Source organism: Anser anser (genome assembly GCF_964211835.1).
Source record: "Anser anser genome assembly, chromosome: 4".
Lineage (NCBI taxonomy): Eukaryota > Metazoa > Chordata > Aves > Anseriformes > Anatidae > Anser > Anser anser.
In genome coordinates this window covers 40,681,877-40,698,550 of record NC_139724.1, presented here as the reverse complement: position 1 = coordinate 40,698,550, position 16,674 = coordinate 40,681,877, and the positions used below count along the sequence as shown (strand labels likewise).

At 50.2% G+C, this 16,674-nt stretch overlaps 2 protein-coding genes across 32 annotated transcripts in view; one reads left to right on the top strand and one right to left on the bottom strand.

Annotated features, from left to right (window-relative positions):
- The window catches only part of LOC310898856 (uncharacterized protein), a 301,549-nt gene extending 292,836 nt beyond the window's left edge, over window positions 1–8,713 (bottom strand). For all 10 annotated transcript variants that reach the window (XR_014583805.1, XR_014583806.1, XR_014583807.1 and 7 more), the window contains exon 1: window positions 8,370–8,713. The gene's annotated coding sequence lies outside the window, so the exon portion shown is untranslated. The remainder of the gene's footprint in view (window positions 1–8,369) is intronic.
- A 97-nt stretch (window positions 8,714–8,810) lies between these two features.
- Window positions 8,811–16,674, top strand: part of PCDH10 (protocadherin 10) — a 321,360-nt gene continuing 313,496 nt past the window's right edge. For 15 of the 22 annotated variants that reach the window (XR_014583037.1, XR_014583038.1, XR_014583039.1 and 12 more), the window contains exons 1-3: window positions 8,812–13,365; window positions 14,622–14,680; window positions 15,253–15,359. Coding sequence is in view for 11 of the 22 variants with exons in the window: in XM_083832734.1 (XP_083688860.1) it covers window positions 10,762–13,365; window positions 14,622–14,680; window positions 15,253–15,359 (2,770 nt within the window). In the remaining 11 variants the exon portion in view is untranslated. Of the gene's footprint in view, window positions 13,366–14,621; window positions 14,681–15,252; window positions 15,360–16,674 lie in introns of all 22 variants that reach the window. The other 7 variants (XM_083832731.1, XM_083832733.1, XM_083832736.1 and 4 more) reach the window with 3 other exon arrangements.

The following is a 16,674-nucleotide window of genomic DNA, read 5'->3' as shown; positions in this document are numbered from 1 at the left end:
GAGAGACCATGAAGGAGCGGCGGAGGTAAAGCATTAGGGACTGACTGCAGCCACCATTCCCTGTTCCTCTGTGCCACTCAGGGCGAGGACGTAGAAGAGGGTGAATGGGGGAAAGATACTTTTAGTTTGGGTGGGTTTTTTTTGTTTCTCACTGCTTTAGCTTGTTAGTAATAGGTAATAAATTACATCAATCTCCCTATGCTGAGTCTGTTTTGCCCATGACGATAACTGTTGAGCGATCTCCCTGTCCTTATCTCAACCCTTGAGCCCTTTTCATTGTATTTTCTCCCTCTTTGCAACCTTGAGGAGGGGGAGAGAGTGATTGTGGTGGAGCTCAGCTGCCCACCTGAGTAAAACCACCACACACTGGAAGCTCTAACATTGCACTTTGCAAACTGCCAAACCACACCAAGTTCCTGAGAAAAGCTCTCAGACTTCTACATTAAGGATACCCAAAGCAGACATTTCCACCTCTGTCTCACTTTTCAGTAGGCAGGCTTACGGACAACCCTTCTCAGATTAGGCTGGCATATGGTAATGAAGTCTGATTCCTGTACGGGACTTTCTTACTCATTGATCTACTGAAGTATTTTCACAGAAAAGAAATAACACGCCCATTATACATATATAAAGACTGAGGCATGGAACAGTAAAACAATTTTTCCAAATCACCACCACTAGCAAAGCAAGAGTACATGCTGCAGTCTTTGGTAATACATCAAAAGTCTGTTTGCCATTCCCTAAAAACATGTAAGCTCTGGAAACTGTTTTATTACAGCAATCACTTCCAGAAATTTTCAGAAACAAATTATTACCCAGAAAGGTCATTTTGGCAGGATATATATGTATTTGTATATATATATATATATATATACATACATAGTTAAATACTTTTTTTTTTCCTAGCCACATTTTTTGTGGTTTTTCAAATCAGAATACCAATCAGATACTATCCTTTCTCTTCCCACAGAGACCACAACACAAGATGGTTAAGAATATTTATTACTTGCTGAAATTTCTAAAAAGGGGCATTAATACTTGAAGTTTTATATACACAGTTCTGTAGATACAGGGCTTCTGATGATGTTAAAATTTTCTGAATTCTGGTCAAGGATTTTCAGCTGATATTCTGCCTTGTAAGCCTATAGTTACATTGCAAAATCAATGTATACAACTATTATTTGGCTTTTCTCTCTTTGACTGCAATAAGAACAGCATTTCTGAAGCTATTTATTGGCACTTTGGTAATGCCATAAAGGCTATTTCTTCCTTCCTAATTGTGCTTTTGTTCCTTTCTATGCTGAGCAAAATATGGCAAAGGATCAAAAGTATATATCCTTTTTTTTTTTTTTTCCAGCAAATTGAACATTATAAACTAGGTTTCTGATCACCTTCAGATTCTTTTTAGAAACTATAGTGAGACAGAAACTGTGGGACACAAGCTCTCTGGATCCCTACTGCATAACATTACAGCCCCAAGGGAGAGCAGCAGACAACTTTCTAGCATGTTATTCCAGATGAGGCTTTCCCAGTTAAAGCCTATAGCAGATGACAACTAGTAATAGCGATAAATTGTTACAAAATATTCCCACTCTGATCTTGACCACACCAGTTACAGGAAACAATTCCCTCTCACCAAGTGTCCCCCAGTTACAGGGAAATCTATGATAATCACCAAAAGCCAGTAAAGTCTTGAATGCTCTTCAAAGCCCAAGAAATCCAAGCCTTCCTACAAGATTTCCACCAGCTTCCCACTCTACCCTAAATTACATTTATATGCCTCATTCTTCCATTTTACACTTCCCACAACTAGAGCCCTTCCTGTCTCGCCTTCCTTTTCCCTCATTTTTCTGCAAATCCCTTCACTTTCATGCCTAGCTAAAGCGGAGTTATCACAGTGCCCGTGTTAAATTTTTCTCCACCAAATTGGCTCCTTCTTTAAGTCAGCTCTTTACATTCAGGGAACATACACTTCTCTCGTGACTGTATGGCAGTGCAGATTACTATGCAACAGTGCGCTGCATTGCTACTTTTATCTGTGATAGGCACAGCTTCGTTTTGCACGGGCACGATGCTGATTTTTTTGCGATCCAGCTGCTGCCTCCCACAGCTGCAGGATTTGCCGGACCATCCCTTCAAGGCAGCAGCTGCTACAGCTCATAGTTCTCCGTCAGCGCTGCCGTGTGCAGCAGAGGAACAGAAAGGCTGCCGCTGGCAAGGGATGCTCTCGCTCCCCGCAGCACCGGGGCTGTGCACTGGTGTTTGGCAGCCGGGAGGAGCAGCCACCGAGCCCAGGCAGCCACCGCACTGAGCAGCACCACGGCAGGGTAGCCCTGCCCGCCGCAGGGTAACGTTTTGCCTCCTCCCCTGCGCTGAATTAAAAGACATTGCCTCTGACTCGAGGCAGGATCCGTTCTGTGTTGGCCGTTGCTCCTGCTGAACTCAAGGCAGCTGCAATCCCCTCTCCCCACGCACACGCATCTCGCAACATTGTCATTTCTTTCCAAGCGCAACATCAAGGTCCGTGTAATTACGTATAAGCATATGTATACGATTGTATATGCATGTGCTACTTCAAAAAGATTTGCATAGTAAAGCCTGCAAATCGAGAGAACATCAGAATTAAAGGAAGCAGGTGTGAATCAGCAGCTTGCTTGTGGGCACGTTAGGAGACAGTCACATATGCCTGCAGGCTGCTTTGGTGCATACCATGCCAGCCCCCTGCTCCCTGTAAAGCTGCCACCACCTCCTGAGCGCTCCCCATCGCGCCCCGGTGCTTCACTAGCCTTCCTCCATTCACGTCTAAAGACATTCGGCAGTGCCGTTACGGCCCCTCCCAAAACCGAGGAGGGGTACACGTTGCATACAGTAATGCACAACAGCACAGGGCACCCAAGATGTTTAATTATAAGATCATTCTTTTCCTTCCTGGTACCACCTGCCTCATGCAGTGTTTACTAACCGAAGAGGCTGAGGTCCTGCAGGTACCAGCCAGCCCTGATTCAATACCGCCAGCGCCGCTCATTGTGTGTACACTGATCAAACAAAAGCTTTCTTCCAACAGATCTTGTCCCAGCACACTCCTCTGGTACTGCTCGGGGCCCTCGCTCCAGTGAGCAAACTGCAGGACTGCTGGGCAGCGGGGACGGATCTTTTAACAGCTGTCATGCATAGGCATGCGAGAAGCAACAGCACGAGTAACTTTAAAATTGAGTATTTACTATGCGACTTCCATACTTTGTTAATAACTTTTCCCAGTTTTGCTGAGTGAGGTGCACACCTCTGTGCCCGTAGCGGCGAGGTGCTGCTGAGCAGGGCCGCCTTGCAGCTGCCGGCCACGCACAGCCCCCAGAGGTGCCCGGCTCAGCAGGGGCTGCTGCTGCCAGCGGCGACCTTCTGCTTGGATTTCTTAACTGAAGAGCCGGGATCGCAGCACCACCGGGCCCCAGCGTGCAGAGCAAATAGCGGGTGGGCCATTGAGATGTATAGCACAGACTACTCCCGCTTCACCTAATTAAGTAACAGTTAGCAGTTGTGAGATTTTCCATGAATATATAAAGCTTGCAAAAAAAAACAAAAACTAAAGGGTACGCTAACAGCTTTTTGTTAGGCTACAGTAGTTTAGGATGATGCTGAAAAGTCTGGTAGGGTATTTACTTAAGTGATTAGTCTTTTTGCTTTTAAGTCTAAACTCCTTATTTTTTTTTCTCTTGCTGCTTATTTTGTTGCACTTATGTTTTAGTTATTTCTCTATGCTTTTGCTCTTGTGACTTTCTTTTTCTGCTGTTCTGCATGTTTTCCTCTATATATGCTTTTTTTCCTCTACTTTCTCCTTTTCCCTGCCACCAGTGGGAGTAGTAAGTGTACACATGCTTTGAATCTATATCCAGCTCTGCAGTTAAGTCTGCACAATCCTGGAAGTAACCATTCTGAGTGAGAAAAATGGAGCTCATCCTCCACAGTAATTGTGTGCAACAGACGAACTCACATGGCTGTTGTCACGCAGGCTGACCTCTAAGCAGGAGTTGTGAGAGGGTATGTCTAGTTCTCTTACGTGCAGGTTCTTCAAGGACCAGCTTATAAGTCTGAGTGTGTAAACTGAGGCTTTTCAAGGACTCATTGCTTTCACGCGTCATTCTGAGAATGGCAAAAAGCACTCCTGAGACCTCCATCTGCTAAACTCGCTCTTCCAAGATGTGGAGGTGGCAAAATTTCTGAATTGAACACTGTAATGTTTTTTGCATGGACAAAATAATGTATCTTCCTTGATTATTGCCTCATACCTGACTAAACAGCTTTCCAGTTGGAACTTCCTCAGTGTTCAAACTGAGGTGTGTAACAGTATGGAAAAGCTGACACTGGCCATCTGCAACTTAAGGATGAAAAGCAAGCACCTGAGTGTGGTGTCTCATGGAAAGATTCAAACAGAAAAATGCAGACTTAACTATTGGTAGTGCTTGTTGCTCCACCTAGAATAGCTACAGAAATACAGATATGCACTCTCTTCCCAAGTGACTGAATGATTATAAACATCATTTTTCCCCTCTTACCCCTTTCCCTTCCCAGTCAATGCTGTTGTTATCCGCTGTGTAGCTGGTAAGGTTACTCATGATAGAATTATGCTGACAATTTTATATACATATATATATAAAACTGAGGCCCAAGAATGTAAATTCTTCTGGGCCATCTATTTTTTTCTATTTATTCTGTCAAGCACTGTGTGTGCAGTATTATGAGGATAAGAATAAAAGTTTTATGTTCTTAACTACCACTTTCAAGTTGAACCTCAAAACAAGCTATGCTTTAGTTCAAGGCTTGAACTTGCTGTTGAAAAGAAAATCAACAGAACAATTTTCTTTATCATGAGTAACTACATCTACCTATGGCTTTGAGTGTATAATAAGAAGCTTAACAGCATCTCAAGCAACTGAAGTTTTTTTACTCTGGTTTTATCCTCCTTTGCACCAGTAATCATTCAAGCTTAGCAGCATTTGTTAAATTCAGATCAGGTCAACTGTGTTTCTATAAAGTTCAAAGAAATGGGTGCAGCTGATTGAGCCATATCATAGAAAGAAATTTATACAGAAAATAGTGTCTTGATGTTGCCTGGCTTGATACATGGGATGATATTTTGCTTCTCAACTGATGCAATACCTGGTTTCTATCTATGCCGTAAGCTATCTTTCTGAAAATTCTAGTTAAATGGTTGGTAATTTGCCTTATTAAAGTATTTTGCAAGAAACACCTTCTATTAGGTAAGTTAGATACAAAGCTGTCATCTCTCTTCTGCAAGTAAACAGATGAATTAAAATGTACTTAGACTGGTTGCTTTGCGTAATGTTATTTCCATGGGTTTAGAGTGAACCTGTAATGCTACCATACACGTAAGTTAGATACAGTCAGATTTGCCACTAAATAGGGGATAGATTAAAAATAACAGGGCATAAAGCAAATTTATGGGAACTGGACCCAGTGCATCTTAATCAGCATTAAGTCACTCATGTGCAAGTGTTTTGAAGTGACCAGGACTTTGGGTGCTCTGATCCAGATGCTCTAAAAATGCCTGGTTGCTAGAAATGTTGAGAGCTTAACTATGTAAAATCAGATTTTTTGTAGTTATCTCAAGGCAGACTTAAATTGGATAAACCACTAAAACAAGCTGGGATTATTTTTAATAGACCTTATTATAGACTGTCTGAAAGCTGGAGAAGGTGGGATAAGGAACGGACTGCAGCCATGTAGTATCTCATGCTGAGCAGCCTCTTGCTGCTTGAGCTGTCTCCCTGAAATCTGTACTTTCTTTGCTGGGAGGTGAGGAGGGCAAAGAAAAGAAGTCAGAAGCTGGCCTTAAATCCCTAGAAGATGCATCCAGTTTAACTCTGTTCTGGACTGTGGTGCATACACTGTAATTCTTACTCGGAAGGACTCCTGGCACCTTCTGGTGAGGCTCCATCAAATCTGATAACTGGCACAGCGCAGAGCATGTAATGAAGTAATACTTTGTCTTCATTTATTAAAACAGCTGTCTAAGGTCATAAATACGAGTTGTTTTTATCACCAGGAGTCCTCCCATAAGCACGAAGATGATGATTAACACTGTAGCTCCGAATCTCCTTACATCCACAGCCTCGCGGCAGATGCTTGGCTCCGACGTTGTTTAAAAGCCATCAGAAAACATCTTGATCGCTGGTGACCTCTGTGAGAACTTTGGTGGCTGCCGTATTGATCTGACCCAAGGAGTACTCCTCAGGCTAACATGAAGGCAGGCTTTTTTATTGATTAGCCAAATGGTCTAGCCTTCCTGTTTTGTCTCCTCATTGGCAATTAAGGAAGAAATCCATTGAGGGAGTGGTGGCAGTGAACCTTTCCCTCTGACACAAATAACCTTAATCAGGCCTCTTAGTTAATTTCTTAAATTGTTCAGTATCGACCTCTGTTTGAAGCAGGATTTTCATCCTACAGCCCTATCAGTAAAACATACACATCTTCCTATTAGTAAAGCAGGCTTTTTCTAATGGTGACATCTTTTAGTTCTTATTTACAGTCCTAATCACATCATTGATTCTAGTAATCTTTCCTGCAATAAGAGCTGTTATTAATTGTCTCAAAGGAGGACATGGGTGGGGTTTATGTTTTTTTAAACTGAGATTATTAAAATTAAACCAAGTAATAGCAATCTAAGATTTGGGGGGAGAGAAGACAGGAGGAGAAAAAATCCCAATTCTCAGTGTTTTTAACATCCAGACAGGAAAGTGGTCGCAAAGTTCCTTGGCCTAAAAGTAAGGCTGATACCTAGAATGGGACCAGAAGATCATTTTGGTGACTCAACTAAACAGCTGGGAATTGCTTTCTACTCCCAAAACCGTGTTTGTCCAGGTTAGGAAAGCAATTGTTCAATCCAAAACGCAGCAGTTGGGCATTTCAGACTTAAACGACTTTTTGCTTCAGAACAACCGCAATAGTTCATTTGGGTAGTGAGAAATGAAGCTTTTCCTCACCTCCCCAAAATAATCACTGATTTAACCCCCAAATAAATGCATTGATCCTCTGCCTTCATCTTCCCCAGCCCTGTTCTAAACCAGTTCATGGAAGGGCAGGCCTTGCTTGTCCTTCTCAGTGTCACGAGATACTTTAGCCTAGCAAAAACTTAAATCATTGGGAATACTCACAGCTTATGTCACAATCACTTCACTGCTACTCTGTGATGAAGAGCAAAGGTACTCGGTTGTGAAGGGTGGGAGGGGAAGGGTGGGCTTGGGGCACTCTAATGCAGCTGAATCTGGGGCTAAGCCCCCCATTTGATAGCTCTTCCTCCCCTGTTTTTCACGCTGTTTTCATGCTGAAAAATGCACTGTTTTTCACACTGGTTCTCCCTCCCAGTGCACATGACTTAAATGCAAAGTTTTTTCTCTTGAAGAAAATCTGTGAAATCCAGCGAGTGGAGATGCTAGGAAAGTTCTGGTTGAGCACGAGTATCATTTGTCATACGTTCTCCTTGCCAGGAAATGCCCCTTGTGCAGTCGTAGTGGTTGGGGTGCCAAGGCAGCACGAGAGACATCTGGCAGGGAGAAAAGCCTTTGACTTACCGAGGTGCTATCCCCGTCTGTATGGTGGATTTACAGACCTGATGTCATCTATTTACGTTTCTAAAGCGCAGCACAGAGCAAAACGCAGCGATACAAGAGATCGGTCTTCATTTGGCGAAGTCACTGCCAAATTAAATGATGACAGATGGAAATGCTAAAAGCCACAGTGTCACGGATCCAGCGAAAGCCCTCTGCTTTAGCAGCGGGTAAATATATAAACCTCAGCTGGTGCCTGCCGAAGATAGGCGTCCGGTTTAAAGATAGCCCTCGGACTTTTTATTTAATCAATACCCCCTATCGAAGAGAGCAGCGTCGAGCATTAGAACTAAACCAGTGTTATTAGAAAATGATATACTGCACATTAGGATGTATAATTCATGTCGCCTTCATTTGCTCAGACCATCGCGAAAATCCATAAATCATTTTCTCGTTCATGTATCGCCTAAGTGCAATTTGTCATTTCGCATTAGAGGGCTGCCTCAGATCATCGGGGCTTTTAATTCCGCGACGAGGCTTTAACACAACGCCGGCCGGGGCACCCAGCTCCACAAAATGGAGGCGGCGGGCGGGGAGCCGGGGGGGGGGGGGGGCGTCGCGGAGCCGGCGGGCGCTGCGCGGGCACGGCGCCGTGGAGGGGGCCCCGCGTGCGCGCCCCCGCCAGGATTTCGGCCCCACCGGCCCGGTTGTGCCGCGGGGGCGCGCCCCTCGGGCACGCGTGGGGGGCGCCCCGACGCCGCTCCCCGGGGAACGGCCCCGGCCCCGGGCCCCGCCGCTTGCCCTCACCTCCGGCTCCTCCGCCGCCCCGCTGCTTCCCGGTGCCCGGTTTCCTCGACGGGCGAAGGGCTTTTTTAAAATTAATTTTTCCCTGACGAAAGCCGTTTTACCGGCAAACGGCCCCGCCGGCTCTGCTTTAGACGTGCCGTAACGCCGAGAGGTGGGCAGGGGCGGGCAGGACGGCGGCGCCGGGGGACGCCTCTCCCCGGCGGCGGCTGACAGACACGGACGGGCAGGGCGGGGAGACGGGACCCCGGTGAGGGCGGCGGGAGGGGGGGGGGGTCGCGGCCAGTCCCGTCCCCCCCCCGCCACCGCCTCCTTCCCCGCGGGGCCGCTCGGCGCCGCCCGTGCCGTGCCGGGGCGGGTGGGCGCAGTGCGCTGCTGCCGCCGCTGGGGGGCGCCGGGCGCCCGCCGTTGGTGCCGGTGGGCGGCCGGTGGCGGACGCGGCGTCGCAGCCCCCGCGCCTGTGGCGGGGCCGCCCGGGGGGCACCGCTGGCGGCTGGTGCGTGATCTTCGGCAGCAATAGAATTGATTTTTTGGGGGAAAAAATGAATACTTATTCATTTTTAATTTTTATTTATTTATTTATTTATTTGCGGTCTGTGAAGTTGCGGGATCCCGCTTCGCCCCGGCTCGGCGAGGGCGACCGGCGGGGAAGCCGGCACCGGGTTCGCCTCGCTCGGCAATGAGCGGCTCCGCGCGCCTGCCCGTGGCGCCCCCAAATGCAGCACCCCCGGGAGCCGGTGGGGGGACGAAGCACTGGCTCCCCCCCCGTGCTCGCCCCCCCGAGCATCCCGCGCTGCCGGGGGACACTGGAAGGCGTAACGCGGGGGGGGGACTGGAAACACCGCGCAGATGGAGAGCGGCACTTTCCTCCGCCGCCAAGCAAACTAATTAGCTAAGGCAGCCCCCGAGGGAGGAAAATTTTTTCTCAAGTTTCCCATTGTTTACGCTTTTTCTAAAAACGGCGTCGTGCCGGGGCGTAGGATAGGAAAGTTGGTAGCTGGTGGAAACTCCCTCTCCAAGGAGATGGCTGTTTACGGCTCTGTGGTGACGAGCGGTGGTTTCCCGACCCTGCTCCTGCGGCAGGGGAATAGCCGCTCTCAGGGGGCTAGCGGGCAGGCAAGCACGCATATATTGCATTGCGTTCATTGCATGTATTGCACTGCATGCATTGCTTTGGGTGTACTGCACGTACTGCACTCGTTGCGTTGCGCTGCCTGTGCTGCACGCATTGCCCGCCCGGCCGTGCTGCAGCCTACTTGACGTGCGCCGCTGCCAATGGGCGCCGCCCCCGGGGGCGGTGCTGGCAGCCGATTGGTTGGCAGGAGCCGGGCGCTGCGCAAAAACAGCGGAGCCGAGCGCTGCCGGCTCAGAAACTGCCGGCAGAGATCAGAGGAGCCGGGGACGGAGCCGGAGCCGGAGCCGGGACGGGAGGAGAGCGGCGGCGGCGGCAGCAGCAGCAGCAAGCACAGACAGACAGACAGAGAGGGGTTAGACGCAAAAGCAGCGAGAGAGGAGGAAAAAAACTGATCGGCACATCCGTAAAAAGCAGGGTGGTGATGATGATGAGCGTAATGATAGCAATAAAAGAAGAAAATGAAAGACTGTTGATAGAAGAGAGAAAAATCTAAGACCTTTAAATAAAAAGAGGAGATCCCCGAGAAATCAGGGAATGAAAGTTTTGGGTAGCGAAGCTGTTCTCTGCCTTTTTTGATATGAAATCTTTTTGCGGGTTTTAATTTTTTTTTTTTTTCGCGGTTTCCTGCCTTTTTCTTGCATCTCGAGAGGGCATGTCCACCGGCTCTTCCAGCAGCATCTACCCCTCCAGCTCCCACCAGGAAGACAAACCGAGGACAATCTTGAAATATAAAAATTTCCTCCTTGGGATTTGCTGCTGCTGCTGCCTCCGCCGCTGCTGCTGCTGCCGCGGTGCAGTGCCAAGACTCTCGGAATAAATAAAAACGGACTACTGTTTATCTGTAGGTACGGCCAGCTAATAGCTATTATTAGTTGGCCGTTTATTCCGAAGATCACAGATGAAGTGGGGACGCCTGCCTTCTACATTTGGTCAGCGTGTGAAACAGTAATACCCGTAACAAATAGGAGGGAGATGGGGGAGAAAAAGATCTTAACATGAATCAGAAGAAATAATACCTAGCATATTCCCCCCTAAACCAAACCCCCCTTTCCTTTCCCCCTCCCCCGATCCCTCTCTCTCTCTCCCCGCACGCTCGGAGGCGCGGACACGCACAGACACACTCACACACACACAGAGACACACAGGCAAAGGCGCACACACTGCGCTGTGTGCTTTCGGAGGAGGAGGAGGAGGTGGTGGTTTTCGGAAGAGGAGGAAGAGGTGGTGTCGGGGAGGGGGGCTCTCTTTCCCCGCTTGGAGATGGTCGTGCTATTCTTCCTCGCCTTGCTCTGGATGGTGGAGGGGGCCCTTTGCCAGCTCCATTACACGGTGCAGGAGGAGCAGGAGCATGGCACGTTCGTGGGGAATATCGCCGAGGACCTGGGCTTGGACATTACAAAACTTTCGGCTCGCCGCTTCCAGACGGCGCCTAACTCCCGCAGCCCTTACCTGGAGCTCAACCTGGAGACCGGGGTGCTCTACGTGAACGAGAAGATCGACCGGGAGCAGATCTGCAAGCAGAGCCCCTCCTGCCTGCTGCACCTGGAGGTCTTCCTGGAGAACCCCCTGGAGCTGTTCCGGGTGGAGATTGAGGTGCTAGACATCAACGATAACCCGCCCTCCTTCCCGGAGCCCGATCTCACGGTGGAGATCTCGGAGAGCGCCACGCCGGGCACCCGCTTCCCCCTGGAGAGCGCCTTCGACCCCGACGTGGGCACCAACTCGCTGCGCACCTACGAGATCACCCCCAACAGCTACTTCTCCCTCGACGTGCAGACGCAGGGCGACGGCAACCGCTTCGCCGAGCTGGTGCTGGACCAGCCGCTGGACCGCGAGCAGCAAGCCGTGCACCGCTACGTGCTGACGGCGGTGGACGGCGGGCAGCCCCAGCAGCGCACCGGCACCGCCCTGCTCACCGTGCGGGTGCTGGACTCCAACGACAACGTCCCTGCCTTCGAGCAGCCCGTCTACACCGTGTCGCTGCCCGAGAACTCGCCGCCCGGCACCCTGGTGCTGCAGCTCAACGCCAGCGACCCCGACGAGGGGCAGAACGGCGAGGTCATCTACTCCTTCAGCAGCCACATCTCGGCCCGCGCCCGGGAGCTCTTCGGCATCGCGCCGCGCACCGGGCGGCTGGAGGTGAGCGGCGAGCTGGACTACGAGGAGAGCAGCGTGTACCAGGTGTACGTGCAAGCCAAGGACCTGGGGCCCAACGCCGTGCCGGCGCACTGCAAGGTGCTGGTGCGGGTGCTGGACGCCAACGACAACGCGCCCGAGATCAGCTTCTCCACCGTCAAGGAGGCGGTGAGCGAGGCGGCGGCGCCGGGCACCGTGGTGGCCCTCTTCAGCGTGTCGGACCGCGACTCGGAGGAGAACGGGCAGGTGCAGTGCGAGCTGCTGCAGGGCGACGCGCCCTTCCGCCTCAAGAGCTCCTTCAAGAACTACTACACCATCGTCACCGAGGGGCCGCTCGACCGCGAGCAGCCGGGCGGCGACGCCTACACGCTGACGGTGGTGGCTCGGGACGGCGGCCGGCCGCCGCTCAGCACCAGCAAGTCCATCCAGGTGCGGGTGAGCGACGTGAACGACAACGCGCCGCGCTTCTCGCAGCCCGTCTACCAGGTCTTCGTCAGCGAGAACAACGTGCCCGGCGCCTACATCTACGCCGTCAGCGCCACCGACCGCGACCAGGGCGCCAACGCGCGGCTCGCCTACTCCATCCTGGAGAGCCAGATCCAGGGCATGTCCGTCTTCACCTACGTCTCCATCAACGCCGAGAACGGCTTCCTCTACGCGCTGCGCTCCTTCGACTACGAGCAGCTCAAGGAGTTCAGCTTCCAGGTGGAGGCCCGCGACGCCGGCGAGGAGCCGCGCCCGCTGGCCGCCAACGCCACCGTCAACATCGTGGTGGTGGACCAGAACGACAACGCGCCCGCCATCGTCAGCCCCGTGCCGGGCCGCAACGGCACCCCGGCGAGGGAGCTGCTGCCCCGCGGCGCCGAGCCGGGCTACCTGGTGAGCCGGGTGGCCGCCGTGGACGCCGACGACGGCGACAACGCGCGCCTCACCTACAGCATCGCGCGGGGCAACGAGGCCAGCCTCTTCCGCATGGACTGGCGCAGCGGCGAGCTCCGCACGGCGCGCAGGGTGCCGGCCAAGCGCGACCCGCAGCGCCCCTACGAGCTGCTCGTCGAGGTGCGCGACCACGGGCAGCCGCCGCTCTCCTCCACCGCCGCCATCCAGGTGGTGCTGGTGGACGGCGCGGCCGAGCGGCCCGGCGGCGGCGGCGGCAGCGGCGGGCAGGGAGCCGGGGCGGGCGCGGGGGGCGGCGGGGCAGGCGGCGAGCACCGTCCCAGCCGCTCCGGGGGGGACGCGTCGCTCGACCTCACCCTCATCCTCATCATCGCGCTGGGCTCCGTGTCCTTCGTCTTCCTGCTGGCCATGATCGTGCTGGCCGTGCGCTGCCAGAAGGAGAAGAAGCTCAACATCTACACGTGCCTGGCCAGCGACTGCTGCCTGGGCTGCTGCTGCTGCTGCCCCTGCTGCAGCCGCCAGGCGCGGGCCCGCAAGAAGAAGCTCAGCAAGTCGGACATCATGCTGGTGCAGAGCTCCAACGTGCCCAGCAACCCGGCGCAGGTGCCGGCCGAGGAGGCGGGCAGCTTCGGCTCCCACCACCACAACCAGAACTACTGCTACCAGGTCTGCCTCACCCCCGAGTCCGCCAAGACCGACCTGATGTTCCTCAAGCCCTGCAGCCCGTCCCGCAGCACCGACGCCGAGCACAACCCCTGCGGGGCCATCGTCACCGGCTACGCCGACCAGCAGCCCGACATCATCTCCAACGGCAGCATCCTCTCCAGCGAGGTAAGGGGGGAGAAGGCCCGTCCCCGTACCGCTCCCCCTGCCACAATTCCGCCCCCCCCCCCCCCGGGCTCCTCCTCTGCCCCCGCTTTTTTTGGGGGGGAGTGTTTTTGCACCTCATCTGTCCGCTCCCTGCCCTCACGTTCAGGGGTCCTCTCCTGGCCGGGGGCTCGCTGGTGCTTTGCAGGGGGCCGTGCCTCTCTGATAACACGGGGAATAACCACAGGGAGAAATATGGGGACTGCACTTTTTGTCTTTCCAAACCCTTTCCCGAACCCCTTTTGCCCAAGGGAACCCCCTCCTCTGGGACCGTTACAATCTCTGCAGGTAGCAGGAACTTTAAGTGATTTGTGAGCTAGTTTACTCCTTGACTTTTCTTCCCTCTGCCTGAACAGCCCTTTATAACCTAAAGGTGAGCTCGCAAAGAAAGGCAGCAAGAAGGAGTTTCTGTCAAATTACATACAGAGATTTAAAGTTCCCTCTTGTTAAGCTTGTTCTCTGTATCATGTTGCCTAGCGTGTAGAGAACCTCCATCAAAGCGTATGCCATATCATAATGCTCCCCTGGTAATCATTTCCTCAGCTAGCTCATACACACCCTTGGTACCCCTCTGCTTGTGTCCTAATGAAAACACACTCTCTCTTAACATGAATACTGGAACCTCAACGCTGTCCAGTCTGGCAGAGGTAGTTTGAATGATGTTTTCTAAGGTCAGATACATTTTGAAGTAAAATGTGTGGTGTTGGCTTTTAATGTTGACTTTTCCTTGAAATGTGTGTAAAACTCTGTCTCTTCTTGCCTTTTTGAGGACCCGAGGGCACCTCGATTTATTTTCTCCCCTAGTGTGCAATAACTATACCGTCTCCACCTATTTTTTATATGCTGGAATTATAACAGACCAAAAACTATATTCCAATAAGTTTTGCTCAGAGCAAGTAGTACACAAGTCTGGAAATAGTTGTGCTGATTTTGTGGGAGTCCTTGTGATGCTTGACAGCATGCACTGTGAGAAAACGTGTCAGAATCTTGTCCCAAAGAACTCGGGGAAAAAAATCCCTCATGCTTTCCCGTATGTGTGAAGAAGAATCGAGGGCTGGTGGGTTTCTCTCCTTACGTCCTAGAAGCAGATTGTGTAGGCCTAATTGCAGCTAAACATTATCATTTATAGTGAATATGGTGAGCTGATCTTGTATATTTTCTGATGCTGGCTACAGAAATATCAAGAGATCAAGTGTTTCCTAATATTTTCTTTTTCCTAGACGAAACATCAGCGTGCTGAGCTCAGTTATCTAGTTGATAGACCCCGACGGGTAAACAGGTATGAGCTTAGTCGCCTTTTCATAATGCATGCTTTAGCAAGTGTGAATGGGATGCAGAGATGTGTTTACTGCAGATGTAAAATAGTAGCAAAGCAGTGGGGAAATGGATGTATGTAGACATTAAATAAAATGCTGTCAACTAAATGAGTCTGAATTACGGCTTTTCTGAATTCTTTTCAAAGTCATCTGAAAAGAGAACAAAATCTCATTTCATGTATTAGCCTAAAACGTGCTTTAAATACTTATGAATCCTTCTGCAGGGTGTACCAGATAACACTGGCCTCTCTGAGTGACAATTTAGCTATCCAGCTTATGTAAATGATACCAAATTAATTATACCGATTACACGAAAAACATGCAAAGTGCTAATGCCTGCTGTCCGTTTCAGCTAGACTAGCAATGTCTGAAAACACAAGTTTTGTTTGTGGTGGACAGAGTGCCTCTGCAGAAGCAGTGCAGCAAGGCAGGAGTGGGTGAATGCAGCACCGTGTTTGGCCATGTGATGGCAGAAGAATGTTTTATGACTTCCTCTTTCATGTTTATTCTAATGTAAGGATGTTTGTGTGTCTAGTTCTGCATTCCAGGAAGCAGACATAGTAAGCTCTAAGGACAGTGGTCATGGAGACAGTGAGCAAGGAGACAGTGATCATGATGCCACTAATCGAGGTCAATCCTCTGGTAAGTCTGATAAGGCAGTGGAAATAGTCGATCTTTAAGTAGGGAGACTAGAAAGAGCGGTTACCTGTAGGAATATAATACAAGACCAGCATAAAATAATGTAAGCATATTGCATGGAAGGCTAGGTTTAAGCCAGCTTGCCACTATGGTAACCTACACAAGGAGACAATTTTGAATGCCATGCATTCAGGGGGCAAAACTTATTTTATTCTTTTGGTCTGGGGGCAGGGGGAGGTTGGCATGTTACTCTGCATTAGTGGCTGTAGCAAAACTTCCTTCACATTAAAGCAAAGTTATTGGTATGTTTTCTAGTGCATTTTTTCCCAACAATAGATTTTCAGGATTTCAAAGCATTAGGCAACTTTGTTTAGTAGACACTTGAGCTGGCACAGCAGCGTGAAGTGCAGGGGGAGTTCCCAAGGCAAAGAATGAGCCCAGTGACTGAATGACAGCCAGACTGTGAGGATTTTTGCTGGGGATCAGTGGAGACGCATTGGGTGTTCTGAATGGGTAATACCTTAGCATTTTTAGAGGACTGTTTTTCAATTCAAATTAACAGACCATATAGTGTAAGTGACCTCCATGTTAATAAGGCTAAGGTATTTTTAACCATATTTCTTTCAGCCCTAGCAAAGCCAATAAATGCTTTGAAAGGCTTCGATATAGCCATGATTCGAATCACCTAGAAAACATATACATTGCAGTATTATTCCTAGGCGTATGGCTTGCTGTCTTTGCTCTCATACTGTCAGTTTTCCTTTGAAAGGGACATTGTTTAGAGTCTGTGCATTAGAATTCATTCTCACCCCCACACTGCATTTTCGCCAGAAATGCTTTTACTTTCCTCCCTACCGCAGTTTCCAAAGGTCTGGTATGCCTTGAATCAATGAAGTGATTTCTTTCCCCTTGTTTCGTCTATGCCCTGTCATGTATTAGGAATTGTTACAAGTATGTCATACAAAAGACTGCATGAGTTTCTCCACTCTTCCATTTTTTAATTTTATTTTTATATTTTATTTTATTTTTCTCAAACTCCATTTAAAAACATTTCAGGGCAAGGGACTCTGCTGTCATAGCAGTGCAGCATCTCCTGTGTGCTGTTAATATCCTCTATGTTCCTGCTGCTATAGTCACTGTCCCCTTAACGATGGGAAACCCAGGAACCAGGGGAAGAGGAGGCTGCTACAGGGCCCCTTTATATTGCTGCAAGTCATTAATATGCAGACCTAATGAGACTTGAGAAGAGCCAAGAGTCTCCGGAGCTCCCTGCTTCTTGCAGGGCTTCATGCTAAGTGAACAGAGTGTCTATTTTGTG